The 27,364-nt window shown below is 37.0% G+C and overlaps 1 protein-coding gene across 4 annotated transcripts in view; it reads right to left on the bottom strand.

Moving 5' to 3' along the window:
- LOC139138615 (uncharacterized) overlaps positions 1 to 26,762 on the bottom strand; it is a 72,440-nt gene extending 45,678 nt beyond the window's left edge. For 2 of the 4 annotated variants that reach the window (XM_070707059.1, XM_070707061.1), the window contains exons 1-2: positions 26,413 to 26,719; positions 4,726 to 4,967 (exon numbers count right to left, since the gene is read on the bottom strand). In XM_070707059.1, coding sequence (XP_070563160.1) covers positions 4,726 to 4,967; positions 26,413 to 26,546 — 376 coding nt within the window. In that variant the 5' untranslated portion in view covers positions 26,547 to 26,719. Of the gene's footprint in view, positions 1 to 4,725; positions 4,968 to 26,412 lie in introns of all 4 variants that reach the window. The other 2 variants (XM_070707055.1, XM_070707056.1) reach the window with 2 other exon arrangements.
- Between the last annotated feature and the right edge of the window lie 602 nt (positions 26,763 to 27,364).

The raw sequence follows: 27,364 nt of genomic DNA, 5'->3' as shown, positions 1-27,364 counted from the left end.
CTCGTGAAGCTTTAGGTTGCGGGATGCCACGTATCCATATGATTGCCATCATGAGCTGTAAACTCACATAAAAGTTGATTTATTCGCAAGCAAAAGGAGTCCTAATTTATAAAAATAGTCTGGCCTTGTTTAAATAATCTTTTATCATAAAAATGATAAAAGGACAACTGTCCTTCAATTGTAACATTAAACATTTTCTGTATACAATTTCTTGTCAAAATTGTCCGGATGAAATAGTTGTCCCAAAGCAGACTGACCATGCAAGTACAACTCATTGCTATTGTCTCTTTCTGGCAACAGCTATATGCACTACCATCACTGGTTTTTTGTATGGGTTCATGGAGAGCTCACAGAGCTCTGGCTGGTGAGAGTTACGCTTCTCGCAAACAGATCTGCATTTACAGATATTACACAATCTCAAAAGCAGTCTGCTTCACATACCTACACACAAAATCATACATATTATTTGCTGAAGCCTATGAACACAAGCATAATGTATAGAGAGTTTGGTTCCATAACATGTATTTGTATTCACATTTGTAATTTTATAGAGGTGAAGTCATGGCCATGGCCCAGATTGAGAAGGCAAACAGTTGAAAATCATCTTGCAAGTAACATCAGATATCTATTTATCACAAGGAACCCTGGGATATGCAGGTCATTATGCTCAGGAGGACCAGAGGGAGTATTATTCAGAGATGTGCCATTTCATGTCGTGCTGATAATTTTACTAATTCAAACAACCAGGACATTGATACTTGACCTTGGACATGAACTTGAGTGGACTAACTAGCTGCAACAGACACAACTCATCCTTGTGGGTACATTAGCAAAGTACTCCCCCAAGTATGTTGTCCAGCAATATAGCAATTGAATAAGCCACATCCTCCCCCTCAAACCAAAAATTAAGAAGAAGAAGTAAACTACAGCTGTGTCAGAACCTCTCTATTAATGCAAACGACAGTGACATGTGCTACATGTTCCAGTTACTGAGTATGAGAGGTCATTCACACTGCAATCAAACGTATATTAGGCTGTATGTCTTCTCACAAAAAACTGCCCACATGTAATTGAACACTGTGAGATCTTGTGCTAAGTATCTGTCCAGGGGGTGTCTATTTACAAAAATACGATGCCACAGTATTCCAGATTAGCTAGTCTACTGTATGACATTCTATTCTTCACATCCCTGTTATCTACACCATCATGATCGGCAAGGTAAAATGAAGATGGAACAGAATTGCGATGCCTGTTGGGACAGCCCATGGATTGTGCAGTCACCTCATTAAAATTAATATTTTCATGCTCAACTTTGTTCATGCTATTTGTGATCTCATAATTCAATTATTTATCTATATTTGTCATTTATTTATAACATGGATGTATTGCCATGTCAGTGGACAGAGCACCTCAAAAGACCTATCCTTGATGAGTTTCAAAATCATGTAGACAGATCCTATTGTGGAAACTCAAAGTGTTCCTCTTTCACTAGGAATTAGAAAACTGAACAAAACTGGTTTATTTGTGGCAGATTATGTAGATGTTGTGTCATGTATGGTACCACTGTGTTTTGTCATGATGATAATACATTGCTACTTTGAAAATAGATTGTACAAGTGGATAACCTGTGTGGATACAATTCATTCAGTTTGACAACACAAATATGGTGTTCTGAGGTGTTCTTTTTGACAGACACACCACGCGATGCAAACTTCCACCTTCCATGTTGAAATTCATTGCAATGCTTATCAGTAATAATTTGTCATAGTATTCATCAATGAGATTATGAATGTACATAATCCTTGCTATAATTATGCAATACACCATCTGACCTAGATCTATCCATTCCTTAGACATTTTCACTGTCATCAAACCTGGATTCCCTTTGACCCAGACCTATTTTTTTCCATAGACATTTTAACAGCTATCTACCCAGGATGATTCCATATGTACCACTTGCATCTACCTGCATGGCCTTCTAACCTGGATTCCATTTGGGCCATGAACATTTTCCTGACTTTCAAACCTGGATTCCATTTGTACCTAGGACACTATACCTGGCTTTCTCTATCCTGGATTCATTCTATGCTACTCTCAGTTTCCCGGCGGCCTAACCAGGATTCCAGACGCACCAGTGCATTTTCCTGGATACATGGCAATGTAGCCAACAGGGAGTTGAATACAACAGATCTTGTTGACAAATGATTTGTGTTAAAATGTCAAAGAATTTTGCATCTGTGTTTACCTGGTACTCTGAAATAACCAGAACTCTCATTGAGTGACGAAAAGTTGAGTGCATATACATGTACTTCTGTGTTGTTTACACACGCTGTGCAGTCAACGTTTGAGTACCAGCTTCTTGTGTTGGTGGTAAATCACCATGTTTAATTTGTAGGAGTGAGGTTAATTGCGAAAATTAATCACAAATTCAATGAAAGAAATGATGATGAATTTTTAAGCACACACATGATAATCATTGGATGTTCCTTCAACTTGGTATCTACATTTCAACAGTTCACAACTAAGATATTTTTCAGGGAGGTTTAATCCTTGAGCACCAAATTCAATTTTTGCCGCCTTTATAAAATGTACCCCAGTCAATTTTTTTTTGAAGATTTTTGCCAAAATTGTGATAAGAAACTGTAGCCAATGCAATGCGATGTCAATTTGGTCCAAAATTATCACAAAAATTACAGAAAAATTCATAAAAGTTGGTAGAATGTTGCACAAAAATCTGGTGGGAAAAATTATGGCACTGAAAGGGCTAAAATAATGTACATGTATATCATATTGACTACATACATGTATGTTAATTTGTCACAGTTTGGCTGTTCTAATATTGTGTGCATGTCAACACATGTGCAGACCTACAATGGAAGGATTAGAACTAATACACATGACAGCACATTGTTTGAGGGACTGGGTCTGTGTACCACAGCTATACTATTGATTCAATACATGCATGTTCATGTATCTATGGAAACAGGACCTGTCAGAATAAGGGTGCAAATACACCACAATGAAACTATTATGAAAATCTCTCTTCCGTTTGTGCAGACAATATAATACCATGCCATGGACAGTACACACAGAGATAGTGAAAATGCTGGCAACTTCCTTGCTTTGTATGATATGTCAGGTCTGTCCCCATAGTTAGATCCAGTTTAACCAGTTTACTTGCATGGCCAGTAGGAACAGAGGATTTTAGATCACTGTATCAGTATCTAACCTGGTACTGGAACACTTGGAAAAACCTGCCATCATTTGGTTATGACCATTTCCTTTAAAATCCGTGGGATTTCCATGGGGGTAGGTTCGGGGTTCATTCTGTCATTCACAATCAAACATTTGCCTAACATTCATATTGCTCCGATACATACACTGGTTGCAAAGCCAAACTTTGTAGTGAGTCCTTGCAATCTTGGTATGGTCCAATTTCTTTCATCTTCTGCCTTGGCCCAAAGGAACAGCCTTGAACATTCAACTGGTTGATGGACTTACCTTTGTGGCTCCGTCAGTTCAACATATCACACTATCTGTGATAATCAAACTTTAAATGTATAAGCACAGCAAACCACAAACTTGAAGAAAAGTCTGTGAAACAATGTAGACATTGTACATTTTGCATGTACTGACTGTATCACTGAGGGCTGGGGAAGTTATGACTCATGGTACAATGAAATAGATACATTTGCTTATGGTAACATGCACCTCACAGATAGGTTTTCATATACTCCTATTTTCCCAATACTTAAAGCCCCAGCGCTGCTAACTTTTGATGATAATTTCACTATTTTTATTCTGAATGTGAACCATAATTCCTTGTTCTTCTCCCTAAAGAATGTTGATATACACAGTATCCAGCTTGTCAACTCAGCCCCTATGGTTGTAAACTGCATTCTTATTGTTGAAAACTGACTTCTGGTCCGGACTAGAATTCAAATGTAAACAATAACCATGCATTTTACACATATAGACGCTAAGTTGACAAGCTAAATAGTGGGTGTTTCAACATTCTTTGGGGAGTAGACTAAGAAGTTGCAATTGATTTATAAAATAAAAATAATGAAAAAATCATCAAAAGTTAGCAGCACTGGGGCTTTAACTGGTCTGCGGCTTGAGTGAATTGACTTTGAAGCCTTTGGACTACACGTTTCACTCTTTTTGTGTGTGTGTGAAAATCAAACATTTTTTACAACTGAATTTATGCATAGGGCACACCAGCTATTGTAAATTTCATAGAAAAGCAAATTTCTGGTCAATGGTTCATCTGATAAAAACTCTGCAGGGTTACCCTCAATTTTAATCTTGATTGTGTAGATTAAATTTTTCTTTAGGAAAAGTTAAGCTGAAATTTAAACTTTGTTTTGAGGCATGTACACATGAAGGAGAGGTATTTTGTCTTCAGCCTTGTCAAGCTTTATTGTTGTGTGTATCACAACTTATTTGCAAGGTTTCATGTCAGCATCATGCAGGTTTGGTAAAAAACAGGTACAAATTAGTTTACAAACACCGCATCCCAACACCATTTCAAATATATACAATAATGGGAAGCAAGACTCTTTTTCGCTTTTTGTTGTTGCATACACATTTAGGAAACTTCCCAAGTCCCATCATTCCCATGGCAAAGTATGACCTCTATGGAAGGGCATGGGGTCAAAGGGTGAAAACAATTCCATCTATTTGCAAGTATCTGTCAATGGGCTCAATGGGATGCAAACCTACCAAACGCTTGCTTATTTTGTTGGAATTGCTCGAACTGTTGATGAAAACTGTCCATGTCCTTCTGACTTTGTTGGAAGTTGTTAAAGTCCCGGTGCAAGTTATCCAGGTCTAACTTCATACTGTAGGTCAGCCATGCCAGGGCTGCTATGCTACCACACATCAGGGCTACCAGCAACACTTTGAGCACTGTCCAAATGTTACAACAGCTGCCATCACGTGACCTTAGCTTGCTTGATGTCCTCCTGTCAAGCATAGCAGAACAGAAAAGTCATCAGTAAATGAAACTCAGTGTCTCAAGATCACCATCTTTATCATGTGCTATATACTACATTTGTAGTCAGACAGCATGACATTGCTATTATATAGGATATGATGATCATCATCATATCCTATATACTACATTTGTAGTCAAACGGCATGACATTGCTACCGTAGTATATGGGATATGATGATGATGATATCTTACATACTAACAGCATGACATAGCAAATGTAGTATATAGGATATGATCATCATTATACTATGTTTGTAGTCAGAGGGCATGACATAACTAATGTAGTATATAGGATATGATCATCATCATATCCTATACTACATTTGTAGACGGAGGGCATGACATAACTAATGTAGTATATAGGATAAAGTCATCATCATCATCATCATCATCACATCCTATATACTACATTTGTAGTCAAACGGCATGAAATTGCTAATGTAGTATATAGGATATGATCATCATCATCACATCCTATACTGTACATTTGTAGTCAGAGGGCAGGACATTGCTGATGAAACATATTTTTTGGGGGCAATATACAGGGATGATTTTATATTGATAAACATTATCATTGATTTGTTTAAACACAGACATTTCTTGATCTTACACATGCAATGGAAACGTCCTGATGACAGCATTTAAATATTTACATGACAGGCTTACTTCCCAGCATCCAATGGTTACTTTATATTCACCTAAGAAAACTAAGATTTTTTTTTTTTTTTTTTTTTTTTTTGGGGGGGGGGGGGGGGGGGGGGGGGGGAGCAGGATTTCCCCTCTATATTAATGTGACAGTAATTTCATAAGTTTTCTTTTAAAGATGTTGACTTATTATAAATGCTGATGATTCTACATGAAATCAAGAAAGACCGTTATCTGAGGGACAGAACAATGGAGATTACTGGGAGAAAGAACACCACCGATTGCAAAATTAGACAATGTCAGTCAAATAATCACATAACATCAGCAAACACCCATTTCAAAAAAAAATTTATTCATAAATGCAAGATTTTCAATCTGCTTTACATAATATCCTGCATCACCTTGCTTTCATGATGATTTTTACGGGATTAAAAGTGAGAATTTATGAGCTCAGTGGACGCACATGTTGACAAGGTGACTTGCGTAAGGCCTTGCTTACCAGTACACTGTATACAATTCCCTCTGCCATAAATTATTCCACAGTCCATGGACAGCCGATGCTTCTTGTGTCATCACATTTCACACGCACGCAGGAAACAGATTTTTTTATGACCGAGATAACGAAACTAGCCTATTACGTCAACTTAAAACTTGACCATTGACCTCTGACCTGGCTCACTAGCCTGCCTAGTTGACAACTGCATTGAGCATGAAGTATACACAAGTACTTGAGATAACATAGTAGAGAATTCTGAATCTATCTTTTCGTCTTCAGAGCTTGCATAATTTAACACATGGCTTTCTAGTATTACCCTGCTCAAGGTACCTTAATCCAGTGTTGATGCAACACTAAATATTCAATAAAGATTACTTGCAAGAACTTCATGGACCGTTTTTTCATTTTCTCTTCAAACATTTTATATCCTGAACATCAGTGGACATTGATAAATGAAGTCATATAGTATGATGCAGAGCTCTCAAAAACAACATTCTGGATGTTCTATCTCCAACCGTTTCACCACCCACACTATTTAATAAATACATATACATATACCACATCGTATACCAATGACAAGGACTGGTCTGGTGGTTGAAGGGCTATAAGATTCACAGTTGGCATGTCGTGTAAACATGTGCCATTGCAAGGTTGAAATGTATTGTTACATTTCTAGTTGTCAATTCAGTCATTCAGTCCCAGTCCATAGCTTTACATTGGTGTTATCCACCAAAGTCTTTGACAGTAGAATGGAGTAACACAATGCACACACCACACCATTGTCCATGGCTTTTCATCAATACAAAGCAACATGTATATGTATTAGCAAAACAAACACCATGTGCTCAACAAACCCCCAAGGGTCAACAACCTGACAATTTAACATTGAATGTGTGAGTAAGGTGCGGAATTGTGTCTTTTACACTGATGCGTTTCTAAACTCCATGTATTGTCTATGGGAGCTAATGTAGCTAAAGTGGCTAAACACAGCTAAACAACTACCAAACTATCGTCCTAAACTTTATAAATTTGCCGCTATTCAGCTAAGGCTTGGGGTGATATATCCGATATTTAGCGCGATAATTATCGTTCTAAACTTTATAAATTTGATGCTATTTAGCTGGGGCTTTCTGGCCGACCAAGAAAAAAAATTTGGGGTGATATATCCGATATTTAGCGCGATAATTATCGTTCTAAACTTTATAAATTTGATGCTATTTAGCTGAGGCTTTCTGGCCGCCCAAGGAAAACAATTTTGGGGTGATATATCCGATATTTAGCGCGATAATTATCGTTCTAAACTTTATAAATTTGATGCTATTTAGCTGGGGCCTTCTGGCCGCCAAAGGAAAAAAATTTTGGAGCGATATATCCGATATTTAGCGCGATAATTATCGTTCTAAACTTTATAAATTTGATGCTATTTAGCTGGGGCCTTCTGGCCGCCCAAGGAAAAAATTTTGGGTGATATATCCGATATTTAGCGCGATAATTATCATTCTAAACTTTATAAATTTGATGCTATTTAGCTGGGGCTTTCTGGCCGACCAAGGAAAAAATTTTGGGGTGATATATCCGATATTTAGCGCGATAATTATCGTTCTAAACTTTATAAATTCGATGCTTTTTAGCTGAGGCTTTCTGGCCGACCAAGGAAAAAATTTTGGGGTGATATATCCGATATTTAGCGCGATAATTATCGTTCTAAACTTTATAAATTTGATGCTATTTAGCTGGGGCTTTCTGGCCGACCAAGGAAAAAAATTTTGGGGCGATATATCCGATATTTAGCGCGATAATTATCGTTCTAAACTTTATAAATTTGATGCTATTTAGCTGGGGCCTTCTGGCCGCCAAAGGAAAAAAATTTTGGGGCGATATATCCGATATTTAGCGCGATAATTATCGTTCTAAACTTTATAAATTTGATGCTATTTAGCTGGGGCCTTCTGGCCGCCAAAGGAAAAAATTTTGGGGTGATATATCCGATATTTAGCGCGATAATTATCGTTCTAAACTTTATAAATTAGATGCTATTTAGCTGGGGCTTTCTGGCTGACAAAGGAAAAAAAATTGGGGGTGATATATCCGATATTTAGCGCGATAATTATCGTTCTAAACTTTATAAATTTGATGCTATTTAGCTGGGGCTTTCTGGCTGACAAAGGAAAAAAATTTTGGGGTGATATATCCGATATTTAGCGCGATAATTATCGTTCTAAACTTTATAAATTTGATGCTATTTAGCTGGGCCTTTCTTGCTGACCAAGGACAAAAATTTTAGGGTGATATATCAGATATTTAGCGCGATAATTATCGTTCTAAACTTTATAAATTTGATGCTATTTAGCTGGGACTTTCTGGCCGACCAAGGAAAAAAAAATTGGGGTGATATATCCGATATTTAGCGCGATAATTATCGTTCTAAACTTTATAAATTTGATGCTATTTAGCTGGGGCTTTCTGGCCGACCAAGGAAAACAATTTTGGGGTGATATATCCGATATTTAGCGCGATAATTATCGTTCTAAACTTTATAAATTTGATGCTATTTAGCTGGGGCTTTCTGGCCGACCAAGGAAAACAATTTTGGGGTGATATATCCGATATTTAGTGCGATAATTATCGTTCTAAACTTTATAAATTTGATGCTATTTAGCTGGGCCTTTCTGGCCGCCCAAGGAAAAAAATTTTGGGGCGATATATCCGATATTTAGCGCGATAATTATCGTTCTAAACTTTATAAATTTGCCGCTATTTAGCTGGGGCTTTATGGCGGGCCTAGAAAAAATTTGGGAGGGGGGTGATGTATCCGATAGCGCGTCTAATTACCGTTCTATAGTTTATAAATTTGCCGCTATTTAGAAAGGGCTCTGACTGATCGAAAAAACATTTGAGCTTGTAGGAGCAGTCTTGTAGAACCAGGAAAGTACTATTTGTTTCCCCAAGAGGTGTGTTTGAAAATTCAAAGCTCAAAAGTGACTTGTCAAATAGATCTCATTGAATAGTACCTAATTGACAACTTGAATAGGCCAGAAGTTGGAATGGGCTTGACGTTGTTAATTTATAAGAGGAAAGTCTTAGAATCCAAAGCTCAATGTTACTCTTTCCCCAGACTTCCGTAATAGTACTTCCTATATGATTGATCATTGCAACTGGCAAGAAGTTGAATGTCGGGAAGTAGAGAACAGTGGCAGTAAGTATGTAAGCATTGAAACAATCTTGGTGAAGAAAAATTGTCAATTTTTTTTTTGCGCGTCTAAAACAAAGACTGTCAAATAGTTACCGCTGGTGTCCGTGACAAATAAACCAGATATGCAAAGTGAAGACGAATATAAATAAATGTAACCATACTGCCACATTTCAAATGACCAAGGTGTGTTGAGATAATCTTATTTCCAGGACGATCGCGTCCATTTGGTGCAGATTAAACGGTGCAAATTAACGCTAATAGCCTTATCAAACGTGTTGCCGGCCAAGCTGCCACCTCCAAGGTGCGCGTGAGCCGCGGCAAGTGCTCACAGTAAGATCACGGTCCCTTTTGTGGAGGGACCGTGGTAAGATGTAGTAATTTCGAAAGTCGAGCCTTGGGTGACAAACGTTTTCCAAGGATATACAGGATCAGGGACCGTGATAGGATCAAAAAAGATAATCATCGCTTTCAAAATAGCGTTGTAGATTTAGAAATTAGCTGTAGTTTAGAAAGTCAGGCCTTAAGTGAAAACTTTTTTCCAGAAAATATCGGACTGAACGTCGTTACATCATTTCTGTTGTTATCTTTTCCCCTCACGTGTTTAGAGTAAAACGTTTGAGCTTGTAGGAGCAGTCTTGTAGAACCAGGAAAGTACTATTTGTTTCCCCAAGAGGTATGTTTGAAAAATCAAAGCTCAAAAGCGACTTGTCCCATAGACCTCACTGAATAGTACCCCGTATATAATTGACAATTGGAATAAGCCAGAAGTTGAGGATGCAAATGCGACGTCATCCAGTTCACACGTAGGCCAGAAGTTGAATGTCACTAAGAAGGTCCAGAAGAATGTGACAGTGAGTAAGCTGACGAAAAATTGTGAATTTTATTTGCGTGTCAAAAACAAAGACTGTCAAATAGCCGCCGGTAGTGTTTATGACAAATAAACCAGATACGCGGAGTGGAGACGAATGTAAAACAATGTAACCATACAGCTACATTTCAAATGGCCAAGGTGTGTTGAGATAATCTTAGTTCCACGACGATCGCGTCCATTTGTGCGGATTATGTTAATGTTAATAGCCTTATCAAACGTGTTGCCGGCCAGGCTGCCACCCCCACACGCGTGCTCACAGTAAAAGATGAAGTCTGGCATTTAATTATCGTTCTAAACTCCGTGAATTTGCCGCTCTTCAGCTCGAGCTTTCTAGTGGACCTAGAAAAATGTTCTGGGATGATATATCCGATCTTTATCGCGTCTTATTATTGTTCTAAACTTTAGAAATTTGCCACTATTTAGCTTTGGCTTTCTGGCTGACCTAGAATAAAATTTTTGGTGTGATGTTTTCAAATTTTTAGCTCGTCTACTTATCGTCCTGAACTTGATGAAATAGCTGCTATTTAGAGATGTGGCTTTCGGGCTGACGTGAAACATTTTTGGTAGAACCTTGAAATTAATATCTTTTCTTAAGGCGATGGGATGTTGTTCCGATACGTTGAGGGGTTTCCTGGAATTAAGACTTCTAGTACGGAGAAAAGGATATCGGATATCATATCAGTAAGACAAAAAATGGACTTAATGCAAAGAGATTCTTTATTTATAACTGTATAAAATCTAGGAATTGCCACACCTACTGTTACCGTCAGCAAACTAAAGCTGGAAAAAATTGACAAAATGGATGAAAATTAACTATTAACACAAACAATTATACACAATAAGACTTAGCTATCTCCCACTCTGGCGAGTACTGATTGCTTAGGCGAGAGCACGTTATCTGATGTTCTGCGGATAGCAAAAAAATGCAAACGACAAGGACTTGTCAAAGGTGAATTCATTTCTTAATAATCCGAAAACAGTGACTGAAAAAAAGCCCCAGCTAAATAGCATCAAATTTATAAAGTTTAGAACGATAATTATCGCGCTAAATATCGGATATATCACCCCATAATTTTTTCCCTTGGTCGGCCAGAAAGGCCCAGCTAAATAGCATCAAATTTATAAAGTTCAGAACGATAATTATCGCGCTAAATATCGGATATATCACCCCAAAATTTTTTTCCTTGGTCAGCCAGAAAGCCCCAGCTAAATAGCATCAAATTTATAAAGTTTAGAACGATAATTATCGCGCTAAATATCGGATATATCACCCCAAAATTTTTTTCCTTGGTCAGCCAGAAAGCCCCAGCTAAATAGCATCTAATTTATAAAGTTTAGAACGATAATTATCGCGCTAAGTATAGGATAAAGCCCGAGTACGAGGGCTCTTCTGGTATATAAAGTCCAACCCAACTATAAAATGTCGAGGCCGCAGGCCGAGACATTTTATCGTAGGTTGGACTTTATATACCAGAAGAGCCCGAGTACGAGGGTTTTATCCGACTTAAAAACTATCGCCCCTAACTGATATATTTTCGTTTTCAATGTGTTTATGTCAACCGTCCCCTTTGTCAATGTAACATGTTTAGGATATGAATTAAAACTTTTATTTGTGAAATAGCCTTCCAATGTAATGGAACATCCTATAAATGCCCTAGGGCACATTATATAAATGCCCAAGGGCACAGCAGATTTTGTGTTGCAGCTGGTTTCCGCTGTGTTACCAAATTTGAATATTAAAACGTACCAGATGTCTACAGAATATGACATGTTCACTTTTGATTGGACAGTACTTTACTACGGCGCTGTCATTCGTTTCTGGAATTTGGTGACCAAGGCTTTATGAGTAGATAAAACACCCTGAATTGAGCACTCTGATTGGTCAATCAACAGTAGATAGTTTTTAAATATCGGCTATATCACCCCAAACTTTTTTTTCTTGGTCGGCCAGAAAGCTCCAGCTAAATAGCATCAAATTTATAAAGTTTAGAACGATAATTATCGCGCTAAATATCGGATATATCACCCCAATTTTTTTTCTTCGTCTGCCAGAAAGCCCGAGCTAAATAGCATCAAATTTATAAAGTTTAGAACGATAATTATCGCGCTAAATATCGGATATATCACCCCAATTTTTTTTCTTGGTCGGCCAGAAAGCCCGAGCTAAATAGCATCAAATCTATAAAGTTTAGAACGATAATTATCGCGCTAAATATCGGATATATCACCCCGAAATTTTTTTCCTTGGTCGGCCAGAAAGCCCGAGCTAAATAGCATCAAATTTATAAAGTTTAGAACGATAATTATCGCGCTAAATATCGGATATATCACCGAGTAAAAGTTTGGCTGGGGAAGTCCGATCTAAACTCCGGCTACATGTGAGCTAATTTAGAAAGTTTAGAATGATTTTTAGCTCGGCTAAATATCGGATAGTTAGGCTAATTTAGTACATTTAGATGTAGATGTAGACAAACCAAAATTAGCTTTCTAAACTTTCAGCTAATTTAGAAAATTTAGATGTAGATGTAGACAAATCTAAATTAGCTTTCTAAACTTCAAGCTAAACTTTCTAAAAACGATAAAACACAATTCCGCACCTTAATGGAATGTGTAGGCTTGAACATGTATCAATGTCAATTTCAGAGATTACACATCTAGAGTAGTGATAGACCTGTCAGGTTTGTTTATCAGCATTTACATCTGACATCAGTAATTCATTTTATACTAGGTCTTCAAATCATACGTATCCATTCTCTCTTGTAAAAAGTTTACCTGTAAATGCACTGCGATAAATATTTTGCATAACTGCCATAAAATCGTTATCTGAAAACTTGATTAGCACTCATACGAAACCAAACTGTGAAACCATTTTGGGAAGTGGTATCCTATTGCTTCACAAATCTGATCACTGGGAGCTCAGGGAGAACAATAAACACGTAAACAAAACAGCAAACAAAAATCAATCATAAAGACAAACAACATATAGACAAAACAAATGAGAAATAAGAGACAGATAAACAATTCAACAAATAAACAAAAACAAACAAACAGACGAACTAATAAACGATTGGCTGCAAAACTGGATGATAAATACATATCAGTTTATCTGTTTACTTGTCTGTTTATTGTGTTTATGTCTCCTATGCTTATTTCCCATTTCATTTGTCTGTATGTTATTTCAGTTTGTTTTTTGTTAGTTTTTGCCCACTTGTTTATTATTCTGCCTGAGGGCTCCTCCCTGCCCTTGCCCCCTCCCCCTCCCCAAATCTGCCAGGATTTCAGGCTACTGCATTTGTGATGTTTACAATCAATGTTTCCAAAGCAGTGTAACCTTTACGAAACAAAATAATACATCAAGAAAATGATGTCACAGATCTGAAGAAAAAACGTTCAGTAATCTATTACCACTGAAGAAGTCAGCATTTCATGGGAATTACGTCACAGAACCATGGCATTGCCATTAAATTTATCTACAAAACAACATAAAACATATACAGCTGAAACTGATGAGTATGAAGAGGAGCCATACTGATATTAAAGTGCAAAGGAAATTTATGTGTGTGGATTTTATGATACCATTAAAATTTATGTGGCCTGCAAAATTAAAGCTGGGAATGAGATACAGTCCACAGTGGATCATACAATTGATAAAAATACACAGCGTGTAGGATAAGCTGAACTGTTCATCTTCCTAAGAGATTAACATGAAAACTACAGGTAATACACTAGCTGGACAAAATACATGTATTAAACTCAACAATACCTATACAAGTACTATTGTGGTCTCTGTTCTCTGATCTAGTGGTTCAGATATTGTATTTTAAAGTGGCATTATCTACAGGTAACATTTCAATAAATATGTTATTTTTTTATCAAACAGTTTGTATGTTGTGTATGTGTTGTATACAAGTCTAAAAATTGTATGTGTACAATGCATATGGCTTGTTTGGTTTCGTTTTCTTTTTCGTTAATAGCTACTGACCAAACGGTACACCACAACTCATTTCGAATGAAAAGTTTATAGACCACTAGTCAATACAGATGTATACAACAAATCTTGATGGCCTTCTCACATACATACAGCATTGAACATTTTATGGATAGATTACAAGGTGATGGAACTTTTTACAAACTGCCAATGGTCAATGTGTCAATGGTATTCCACCAGTGAAATACAGTAGGTCCTTCACTGCAGACATTACGTCAGTGTCTAAACCCATAAATGACCACCTCATCCCATCAGCTTTGAATTCAATGCCGGATTTAACAGTGTGCTGTGGCTTCCAACATTCCTGGACCACAATGCTTTACAACATATCACAGCAGAATGCTACCATGAGTTTTACATGCACTTGATGAAAATATGAACTTTTCCTATTAAAAACTCAATATTTGAAACGTTTGAAAATATTTGTGTGTATTTTTATTGCTAATTGCATTTTAAAAGTATACACACCCACCTCAAGCATACTGAAATGCATATGTAGTACAATGTACTTGGCTTGTTGGCACAGAGCATGTACATGTGTTATTATTGACATTAACAGACATTCAATCAATGACAAAAACAAGGCATGACAAATGGATGTATATGTTGTGTTTATAATCCAAATACTACATTTGGGTATTTTCACATGATTTGTGGAGTACACCGAGAAATAGTGGTTGATACACAGAAATACACTTTTGCACAAATTGCAAATAAAGTGTCATTCATCATATTTTCTTATCTATTTTTACTATTTTTGTCTGTTTGTACAATACATGTACAGTTTCCTGTTCTGCTCCAATAACCATGTTGAAATGTCAAGTATTCGACTTGTTAACAGCCTCTACGTATGTCTGTAATGTCTAAATACCATTCGTCTCGATATGCATTCATCTGTTTGTCAACAATAACAGGCACACTCTACACACATATGTTGGGTGAAATTTTCACAAACTACAATAGTATGATCCAAATGTGAATACATCGGAAAGTTACAAAATCCTGAACATCTAGTTTCAGAAAAGGAAATTCCAATCCTGGATATGTAAAATTCTTTTAATACATGAAGTTGAAAATGGCCAATTGTTGGCTGACCAGACATTGATGCATACTTTCATGAACTGGACAAACAAAGACCATGAACAAATTTGTCTGATGCAATGCAAGAGCATTAAATATCATTGAGTTCTTAATTTGCTGGAGTTCTTGTTGAACAAATATTTTACTATCTTTTTCATTTACACAGTGTAAATGCAAAATTTTGTGATACTATCGAATACTTGAGAGATAGTGTTAGGGACACAGAAAACCAAATACTGAGGACTTAGTTGATGGATTCAGTTGGCATTGCAGACTTACAGTCTGGCTTGCGACTTCGACCGAAGAACGGGAAGAGAAGTATGGCTGCCCTTGGGGAAGAAAATCTGTAAAATGGGGAAGGACTTGTCCTACATGTGTGCCAAAACTGAAGGGTCTGTCATGCCGCAGACGAGACTGAAGTGCCCCCATGAAATGTACAACCTAGAATTAAGTGTCACTACATGCCCTATAGTTTTTCCAAAAGCAAAATATTATCGCATATATTGCAATTGTGATGCTGCAGTATGTACATTGTACACAACGACCACAACCCTGTACACAAGACCACAACAATGCCATACTGTTACTAAAATTTATCAGTGTTTTTGCTAAGGTTTGGGAATATCGGTAAATGATTTGGGAACCCCGATAACATTGCTGCAGTTCCCTAATCTGATTGCATTGATATACCAAGGGGAACCCCGGTAAAATGACTGGGGAACCCTGGTAACATTTACCGGGGTACCTGCCTTAACAAAAACACTGTTTATACTGTACTGAACTATCATTAGAGACAAATACTTACATACCAGTCAAACTTCACAGTTGTTCATTAATTAATATTTGGTCCTTACTCATGCAACTGACGAGTTTTACTCAGTCCCTTGGTATTCTTACTTCAAACTGCATCGGAACAGTTACGGTAGTCAAGGATCTTTCCCATGTTCCGGTACCGCGGGATTAGCACAGTACAACCACTAAAATGACTGTAAGGTTTAATATGGTATGTGACACTGCTAATGGTACAGCTGAAATCTTGCCAAAATTTATATGAACATGTACACTATGCTTTATATTTTTGTATCAGTGGACAACTTCCAATGGGTTAGCAGGGAGCAGGATTTGGTTGTTGCCTGGGAAAAGCATGATGATTTGTCATTTGGAGGGGGCACTAGGAAGTGTTTTAATGAGTAAAGGGCAAGAAGGTCTTTCTTGAAGATTTTTTTAAAATTTTAACAGGAGGGCAGCTACAAATAGTTTTCACTTGTCCCTCAAAGTTCAAATTTTCATTTTGTTCATAATACCTTAGATTGCCTTAGAACAATATATATATATATATATATATATATATATATATATATATATATATATATATATATATATATATATATATATATATATATATATATATATATATATACATACACACACACACACAGTATGTCAATGTCATTTCTGGTTACTCTTTCTTGAAATTGGTTGGTTGCAATCATTGACGATTCTTCCTACATGTAGCTATGGTAATGTAAAAGCAAGATAATTTGTATACATGTACAATTTGCTCTGACAAGATTTCATTTAACATTATAAGTTTGTGAGGTTAAGTGATAGCAAATACATCTGTCACACACAGCTGTACCCTGATCTTCATCCAACCCTAAGAAGAATCTACACTTCCCTTCCTAAACCTTCATATCAGTTATGCAAATTTGCCATCTCTAAACACATGTATACCCCTGGTCAATCTAATTACTGGTAAAATCAGATGTTGCCACGGTGACAGTTTGACCTCTGCTTGCTTTTGCCTCTTTTTTGAGCCTTCCTCCTAGAAATGAAATCTCATAATTACATGTATAAGAAATGACTTTGCCAAACTGCCAAAAATGGTGACGTACATGTAGAGACAGGGCCACCTCTAAATCTGACATTAACCACACTGACCCTTGGTAAACAGAAATTCAAATGAGAGAGAAACCAATTTATTAATGGGGAGAGGGGAATTAATCCTCGTTTCACCAAGTTTAATTTTGCTGAATATCTGTCACAACATCTCACAAAATATTCCTGAAACTGAAAACACTTAAGTAAAGGTAATTTTGATATTTCAAAAACAGACATCAATTTTTTAACCACTGATTAGCATTGAATGAATGAATAAATGAATGAACGAATGAATTACACATTCAAATTCAAATTTTGAGAGACAATAGACTTTAAGTTCGTCAAACATTATATATGTACATGTTATGAATGGCATATGTGAACCATCTCTTTGGGAGAAAGAGGATTAAGATATTACATGTGGCCAACATACACATACCAGTCATTTGTTGACCAGAGATATTATTTTTTTTCCTTGATAAGAATTACATGACTTTGACCTTGTCTGATAACAAAATCTAAGTACATGGATTTTCAATGGATCCAGAGGCCACTAGTATTGTAAAAAGTATAAAATTTGCGTTCCAATGAAGTAATCCTGAAAAAATTTTCAGGAACCTTTGCACAAATATTTCAGTTTCTAAATGCCTATCCCTTGTTCTGCAGTCACTGAGTAGGGAGGAGAGAAGCAACAGGTAACTATGTGTGTACTTTACCGATGCAACATTCTGTGAAAACAGACAATGTTTACTGTAAGACAACAAATGAACAACCAGTGAAATGTACAAGAATTTGTTTATTTTAAATATCATGCATTTTTTCCAATTAACCAATATCAAGCATTCTACAAGAGTTTGCACAATTTTCATGATGACAAATTCACATGGAACTTGTGATTTACATGAAAACATTGGATTACCGTGCATATGTTTTGGGTGTAATATTGTCTTTGATACAAAAAAACTTGAATTTTAACTACCTTGTATTTTGTCATCAAGGGGCTAAATGTGCAAAGAACTGACAATATGTTAGAGTGGTATATATGTATGGGTATATATTAACCCTTTGAGTGCAAAAGTCAACTTTTGGTGCCTTTATAGAATATAACATAGCCAGCAACTTTTTTCAGATCTTGACATTTTTTTCAGATTTCCCCCAAATTTTGGCCAAAAATTGTAGCCATAGAAAGTTAAAGTCCATTCAGTCCAAAATTATCAAAAAATTACAGAAAAATTCATAAACATTGATAAATTCAAAGTTTCACTAAAATTTTGGTGAGAAAGATCGTAGCACTCAAAGAACCCTGGTTAATATATGTAGCATATTTTGCCATGATTGCAATGGATCAATAGCACAAACAGAATGACAGACAGACAGGCAGACACACATATACATACACATACACATGTACAGTATAAGCATATATGTACACACAGGCATATACTGGTACATTAGCGAGGGCATAACAATAGATTTTAAATTGCAATAGATCAAGAGAACATACAAACAGACATGCAAACTTACATACATGCACAGACAATGACTCACATGACATTCACAACATATAACAAGAGGATCACATGCTTTAGTCTACTACCAGCACTATAAAGCAGTGTTTACATTCCAATTAATTTATCTCTACCTGTCAAAACAAAACCTCTGTGGTTAACCACACCTTCTTGATCAAACGAGAGTCCCACAACAGTGTACTGTAATATAATTGCCTTATTACAAGTGAATGGCCTATGATACTTTTAACAAATTTACCATTATATTTCATTATATGCTGTGGTGCAGTAAATTCACACCTTTACATACATGTATGCACATAGATATTTACTCAGACTTCTTCAATTATCTGACACCAGAAATTTACAAGAAGAACCACCACAATGCTAACTTGACCTGTACAATAAATTTCATAATGTGCCAAAACACACTCACTGTATGACATTTGACCATGACCATGTAGCTTGAGGCAAACGGACATGTTCAGAGAAGTACGAGAATATCAATAATTATAGAATCTGGAACAGACAATTTTGATAACATATTATCTAGAATGCATGGGTTGGGTCAACATTTGGCAAAATTGAAACACAGCATTGCATGAATACCACAGGTACTGGCATCAGGAAGTTATGTTCTTATCCTTTAAACTGTACCTGATATTATTCTAATTAAATAACATTAGGAAATGAAAAGTTACTGGTATATTAGTTACATACAGATCATCTACCTGAGGATACACAGTTTCAAACATCATGAGTACCAGTAACTTTACCATTTTTAACATTTCAGAGACACCGTGAAATGCAGCTCTGACAGGCGGCATTGGTGAAACAAACATATAAACAACATGCCAGGTCTGTCTCTGGTCAGGTTAAAAGGTCACTGGCTGTAAACAAGTTGGCATTGGGAAAGATACGCAGTGCCTGAATAGCCACTTGGCCTTCAACTTTCAATTTTGTTAAAACACACCACTGTCTCAGTCTGTCAAATGGAGCAGAGCCATACTTTTGGATGTCATTCTCTGAGCATTCTAAACAGTTTTTTTACTTTGCACTAAATTGCAGTATAACTGGTATCTCATCATAGTCAGAATAATTGGGGGGGGGGGGTATTCTCTGGTTATAAATCATCTCTTCGATGCATTTCATACAACTTGAAATATTTTGACAGTGTATAATTTTAGGTACTTTTTGCAAGTTCTTCCTCTGTAATATTAGGGGAATAATGACCCTTGTTACATGTAACAAAGCGTGTGAGCAAACCCAGACACTGCTCTGTGAGGTTGGTGTAGCTTCTGTCATTTAAGTCATCTGATGCACCAGGGTCTAATGGAAGAAAATATTCATATTGCTCAAACTGCCACCAGAGGCGTATCACCCGTAAATATGGCATTGTGTGCACAACAAGGTCTGACTACTTTGTAGCTGTTTACTGCTCATCGTTTGCGCGAAAGGTATGTGTATGTAAGCGTTTTCAAAAATATTACCGGTAGTAATCACAAGTCAAAGTGTATCTTAGTATTGTCATAATATGAGGTTATTACGAAAATACCGCAAAGGATGCACGAGGACATTGGCGCAGCGTATCGCCCGACGCGAAGCGGAGGGCGATGCGAGGCGCCAATGTCCGAGTGCATCCTTTGCGGTATTTTCGTAATAACCTTATTATTATACATCTTACATTCCTGATCGGGGCATCAAAATGTCGGAGTAGTGACCGTTTTCGTGCAATGTCAACAATTTTTCTTCCGATTTTATCACGCCAGTGTGGAACGCTACCTCGGACGCGCTTCTGCAAGTTTTGGAGTGTGTGCACTGCACACATACGTACGTACAGAGCGCGCGCGAGACTTGTTCTGGCACTCGTCCAAGGGGTCCCTTGAAAACCGTTCTACAGTGAACGCGCAGATACAGCCGCAGGGAATGGGGCGCCTTGAAACCGTGCCGTACGGAACGGGCGCGAGTTCCGTACGGCTTTTTTAGCGCACGCTAAATTCTATTGTTCTCGATGGTAGATGTTATAATAATTGTTTAATATGTGTTGTCAAAACGACTGTGAAAATTTTAAAGGAAAAAACTTTTTATACATTTATAAAAGAACCAATATCATTTCAAGTCAACCTTACCATCTGATTGTAAGGTTGACAAAGAACAATTTCTGGATTTCTCGAAATTTTTCTCACACAGAAAAGTTCAACAAATCTTGTTATTGAAGAAAGGATATGGCTTTATTTTAATCAAATTAAATGTGAACTGGGTTTGCTAAATGATTCACAAAAACACATGCTGGAATATTTTTGAGGGGGTTAAAAAACCTGTTGTGCTCCTTCCCACCAGTCAGTGGAAAACAAATGAATGGAACATACTCGGTAGTACATACAAGCTGATGCACTATTGTAATTGTAATAATTCTACACATGCTGTATGCATCTGTGTACTCAGGCCATACATTACTTCCAATGTAAACATTACCAATGAACATACATACCACATTGAAAAATAAAACACTGCATTTTTGCTTTCTTTAATGGTGATTATCGGTGTCAAGTCATAAAGTGTACCATTACTGGCTAATAAGCAGCAGTACTATCATCGATTCAGATTGCAACATTGACTTTTGGCAAACTGCCAACATTTTCACAAAGTGTCCAAAGTTTCCAAGTAGTTTAGACAAATGCCTGAAAAACATTACACAAAATGATTGACAATTACAATGAAGGGTTCATAAAACAAACCATGACCTAAAAGTTACTTGTTTGTTTTTAAGACCAGTGTGTCAAAAAATATTACTGATCAGCAAAACAGAGGGTTCACAAATTCCCCGATTTCAACCATTAGAGAAAGTAAGATTGTAGAGCTCAGGTGCCACAAAAGACTTTGATTTTATTCCTTACATTTTTACAGAATCTGTCCATTTCTTTATCACATCAACTAAACAGAATGCATCACACAGATATTATACTTATCTTACACATACCCGTACATACATGCACCGATGAGGTTAATTACAACTAGTTGTTCTGATGTAAACAACACTGGGATCTATGTGCAGAAAGCTTTGGCATGCCATGGGAAAAGAAACAAGTGCAAAACACTGGTTCATATGTGTGAATTCATCTCTATAGCAACACTTGTGCTTTCTCCAAAATGAGACGATATCTTGACAAAGACAGTGTTAGGATGATCACCTTTCTCGCTGGTGTTATTGTGAATTTTGAGTTTTGGTGGGTGAAAAACCAAGACGGATTAGATAACACATGGATGGCATCCATTCACATACAACTGGAACAATACTTCTGTTATCTCACGAAAAACCAAAAAGAGGCTTTTGAAATGGAAATTGGACCTATGGTGACGTCTTGTATCAGTTCTTTGGTGACCATTTTGTTTAAGTACCCCATGCACAACAGAAACAGACTGGCGCTGACATAAGATGGTTGACTAATGATCAGAGAAGTACACGTACACAGATATCCAACAGTCAGAGTGAGAGACCAATTGGGGGGGGGGGGGGGGGGGTACTTCCGGAAGGTCATACAAGGACACATACAGCATGTTTCCACTCCTGCTGTAACATGATACTCGCTACCATTCTAAAGGAAAGGAAATGCTGTGAGTAACGCTAGGATTTCAATTTGTTTCTTGCCAGCTCTTTACCTGGTGGCAGCTGATGATTTCAAATACATGTAGTACAATTGAAAGTCTGTAAAAAATTCCAAGATTCCACAAGTACACAACCGAGAAAACCTCCAGTCTCACTGAGTATGTAAGACGAGGATAACCTGACACCATCTGCTGTGAGGTGCTCTACCATGAGAGTCTAGTCACCTATAAAAACCTTTCTTTCAATATATTTTACTTGTAACAACAGCATTTCTTCCAAGACATTTGCTATGCCAGAACACATCAACCAGTTGGGATACTTTAGAACGGCACATGTACTTTGTCCTCAAAATTATCTCCAACATGTTAGCTTTAACTTTCTGCAGACATGATAGTAATCACATGAAATAAACTACATGTACATTGGTTGCAGAATAAAATGTTGTCAGTTCATCTGGAATCGTTTCCCTTTCATTGATACACCAAAACATACGATTCAGCAACCAGTTTAACATTGGAAACACATTGTATGCAGTCTCTCTACATACCAGGTTGACTCCTTCCTTCTGCAACAGATACATACCATAACTCATTTGCAGATCTGTGGATTTTTATCATAAATAACTCTAGATGTTTGATTTGTCTGCAGATCCTACACTAGGTCAGTACTGACTTTCAACACCAGTTGAAAAAGACTTTGTTTCTGATGAAGTACATTTACAGAAGTTTATACTGGCTGTCAGCAGTGGTTAACGTTTTTTAAGAGGAGCTGTCAGATTGCCTCTGTTGCTGTGGACAGTTTCTGGTCCTCCCGAATCATGTATGCCCACTGTTCACTTTGTCAACACAGCATGTGTGTCTTAGTATATGTTGAATGTAGAGAGTGGACAAGAATCTCCTTCTCAACAATGTTATTTCATGTTGTACACAACACTATTATCGGTACATCTTATTTCAACATGGATGTGCATGTATACATGTTTTACAGAAAGTAATTATAAAAATATTTCCCTAATTCAAGACTACCATCCCTTCCAATTCACTGGTCAACACAAACTTTTGTTGACGATATCAAATTACATATTTTGCATTCACGTGTACAGTACTTATATTTCTAATTTTTGTGAATTTCAGCATTTCTCCAGGGTGAATAATTTCAGCTGTGACTTTTGACGGGACAAATGACATTCACCGTTTCATCCATATTTCCAGCATGTAGGCCATACTAACAAATAAAATGATTGGTTTATATATATATATATATAATATATATATATATATATATATATATATATATATATATATATATATATATATATATATATATATATATATATATATATATATATATATATATATATATATATATATAGATAGATAGATAGATAGATAGATAGATAGATAGATAGATAGATAGATAGATAGATAGATAGATTGCAATAATGTGCCAAAAACAGAACAGCATTCTCACATACTGTGGGTCACCTCGGGCGCACTCATAAGAGTAGACTGTGTTCAATAGGTGTAGTCTGCAAGTAACATCTGTTACAGTTGATGACCTTTGTTTAGCAAGAGTATTTTTAGGCTTATATGTACATACTTTCGAAGCTGTGATTAAAAGTGACTTAAACACTGCATTTGGTTGTAGTCTGACTGAGTTGTGATTGGTGGCAGGTACGAGGTATACTACTTCAAATACTTGCCAGAAATTAAAGCATAGTGATGCGGTTTCGGTAGTTTGAATATCGTTTTGTGAAACTCATTTATAATAAAATAATACGAAATTTGATTGACAACTGATGCATGTTGTCCAGAAAATGTGCATAATGTCCCAAAAATTAAACATTAGTGGGACACAGTGTCCCATGGTTAAAAAATTCCTTGCTACAACACTGTATCTCTCTCTCTCTCTCTCTCTCTCTCTCTCTCTCTCTCTCTCTCTCTCTCTCTCTCTCTCTCTCTCTCCTCTATATATATATATATATATATATATATATATATATATTATATATATATATATATATATATATATATACCATGATCATTAAAGTCATCATTGCTTGGAAGTTACCAAATCTGATTGTTATTGAACATACTGTTTCAGAGAATAGAACACTTGAAGAATAATGGACATAAATGAGATAAAATGGAGATATGCAAATTTCACACTTCTTTCAACCCTATAAGCGCCAAAGTCCAACTTTTGTATCTTATATAAAATATACCCCACTAAATTTATACCAGATGTTTCCCATAACTTTGATAAAAACACTTTAGCTAATGAAATGTGGAGTCCATTTGGTCAAAAATTATCACAAAATTTAGAGAAAATTTCTAGAAAAATCATTAAAATGTTGCACTAAAATTCTGATGGGAAAAATTACAGCATTCATTCAAAGGGTTAATAAAACAATGGGCATCCATAACAAGCTACACATTTCGTTTCAAAGGCCATAAACCAGTGGTATAAGGTGTTATTAGTATATTGTTTTGACCAGAAATCAGAAAATTAGCCAAGAAATTTGCATATGCAAAATTCATCATCATTTGTGTAAAACTTACTGAGGTCATCTCTAGGAATTTACAACCAAATTAGATTGCTATCGTTAATGAGGTCCCAACGGAACCTATTAAAAGTGACAGATTTGATTTGATAGCTTTTAGACAAGTGATTTCAGGGAAAAGCTTCTCAACAGATGACAAAAACTATTCTCAAAAATGTTATACGCAATTTTTTTCTCAAAGTATGATTGCAGTTGATAGGGGCATCCCTAGGCTGCAGGAAGCTAGCAGATTTGAAAGCCATATAATCTGAATAAATGTTTGACCCAAAACAGACTAACCCCCCCCTCCCCCATCCCCATCCCCCCCTCCCCCCCCCCAAAAAATGCATCAAATCATACTGTCTCATTCTGGTGACTTGCACATAAAATCCAAAACAAAACTGCATTCATGAATATCCTCATATTAAATACTTACAAACCAATGTATGTCGTCCTGCTGACTTGCAGATGAAACGAAAGAGATTTCTGAGAAGTGGTTTCTGAGAAGATGGGCAAAGTTGACAGAGGACAACAGAAAACGGACATCACAATCACCCTACCTACCCTAGGGCCCAATACTGGCAGCAGAGACGGTGATTGTTAAAACCATTGTCAGGACATTTACATGACCACAGCAGCTAGCAGCCACATTGTAATGTTTACATGGTACTCTTTCTAAATCGTAAAGAGATCAAATAAGTGTCACGTAACATTACTGTATAATCATGGACGTAGTAGCTACTACCTCCATGGTATAATCAAATATTACAGCCATGTTCACTACGGTTTGCAATACTGTGACATTGTTGGAGTCATGCGTCTATGTCGCAAGTGGTATTAATTCCAATTTGGATTGCTACAACTATAGATCATGTGGACGCATGATTGATAACCGTTTACATCATGTCCCCCTCCCCCCCCCCCCCCCAGCACATGATCTGGTACATTGGTAGCGGGTTTGGGATACCAACCACACAACTGTCGACTTTCACTTGGGAAGGCGACTTCAAGTTCATGTACTTTGAACAGTTTACACTTAAAACTTGCCTATGTCTGGGATGTTTCGTTTGTACATAGGGCATTGGGTCTGTGGTTTGTACGATACTTTGAAAATAAACGAGATTACTTGTGTGAAAGAATTGCGTCGTAAACTTGTTGCCGGATATGAATGATGAAGTGAAACACTGACTAACGGTAGATGTAAGATGTGCGGAAAAAGAAGACACATTCTTGCACAAATTGTAAGGCTCGTTAGCGTTAGAACAACCCGTGTTGCATATTACACGTCTATACAAATGATTAGTCCATTATTCACAGTACTGCAGTACTAAATGCGATGAGATAATGCAATGAATAATTAATTTGACTGAAAACAAGGAAGCTACATCGCATCGTGCAGAGCGTCAAGGCATGAGACAAGTCTGTGAGTCAACAAACGGTCATTTATTATCGCGCGAGCGCCACGAAGCAAAGAAGAGTTCACACCATCGGTAACTCGACTTCGGACACAAGCGATCATCACCCATCTGACAGTGAAAGCGTGCCTTGCTGTGGCACGGTTTCACCGACATGGCTGTAATTTGGCACTGGGAAAACACTTACTTTCGTGATCGTGGTCGCTTTGCTGGAAGGGCGAACTCGGGAACGTCGGAGTCACTTCCTGGGGAGTCAATTGGCAAAAGTTGGAGTCCTTCACGGTACTCGCCACCGGGATCCCCACCGTTTTGACGCTTCATAGTTGACAGAGAAGACCTGCAACTTATGTCACGAGGGTATATAGTCACAACACGATAAGTTTCACTGACAATCACAGTGATTCACAAGCCATTCAATCTCTTCCCTTCACGTCGATATCGACCCTGTAGTGTTGACACACTGCGACGATAATCAGCGAACGTCCCACAACAAAATTGTTAATCGGAGGGCACGTTCAGACCCAGACCATTCCATTTACGAGTGGGGTAGTATTTCGGTTACGCTGAGGGACGACAATTTCATAACACTTCAGATGCATTCACTTTAACAGCAGCTACGACAGCTTCAATTCCTTGCCTCTCATATATCTTAAATAATGTCTTAACTAAAAAGAAAATGACAGTTTTGACAGGCTGCAATGGTGAATACTCAGATGTGTGACGAAGTCGACAACTCCGAAACGAAATGGTCGTCACTAATGTTCGGTTTGATCACGGTCACTCCATTATGACCGAGGTGGGCGATGAGCGTGTGTTGGGCAACAGCTGGGAAAGCATTGTATGCTAAATCGATGAGTTTTACAGGGATAATAAACACGTCAAAAAGTTCCGGTTGTAACCAAAAGCCCCCTTATTTCATGGCGTGTTGTTCATACTTCGTATTAAATAAGTTTTAAGCATTTGCAGCGCAGATTTTTGTATTTCATTGTTTGTTTGTGTTTGTGTTGTTGTTGTTGTTTACTTTACTAACCTATCTATTATACCTAAATATTTCGTATAACAATGATTGCCATATGATTTATCGATTTTTCCGTCCACGTTTGTTGATTCCTTAGAGCAGGATGATGAGTCAAACCTAC

The sequence above is a fragment of the Ptychodera flava genome, chromosome 8 (assembly GCF_041260155.1).
Source record: "Ptychodera flava strain L36383 chromosome 8, AS_Pfla_20210202, whole genome shotgun sequence".
NCBI classification, from domain to species: domain Eukaryota; kingdom Metazoa; phylum Hemichordata; class Enteropneusta; family Ptychoderidae; genus Ptychodera; species Ptychodera flava.
This window is presented reverse-complemented; position numbering and strand designations above follow the sequence as displayed.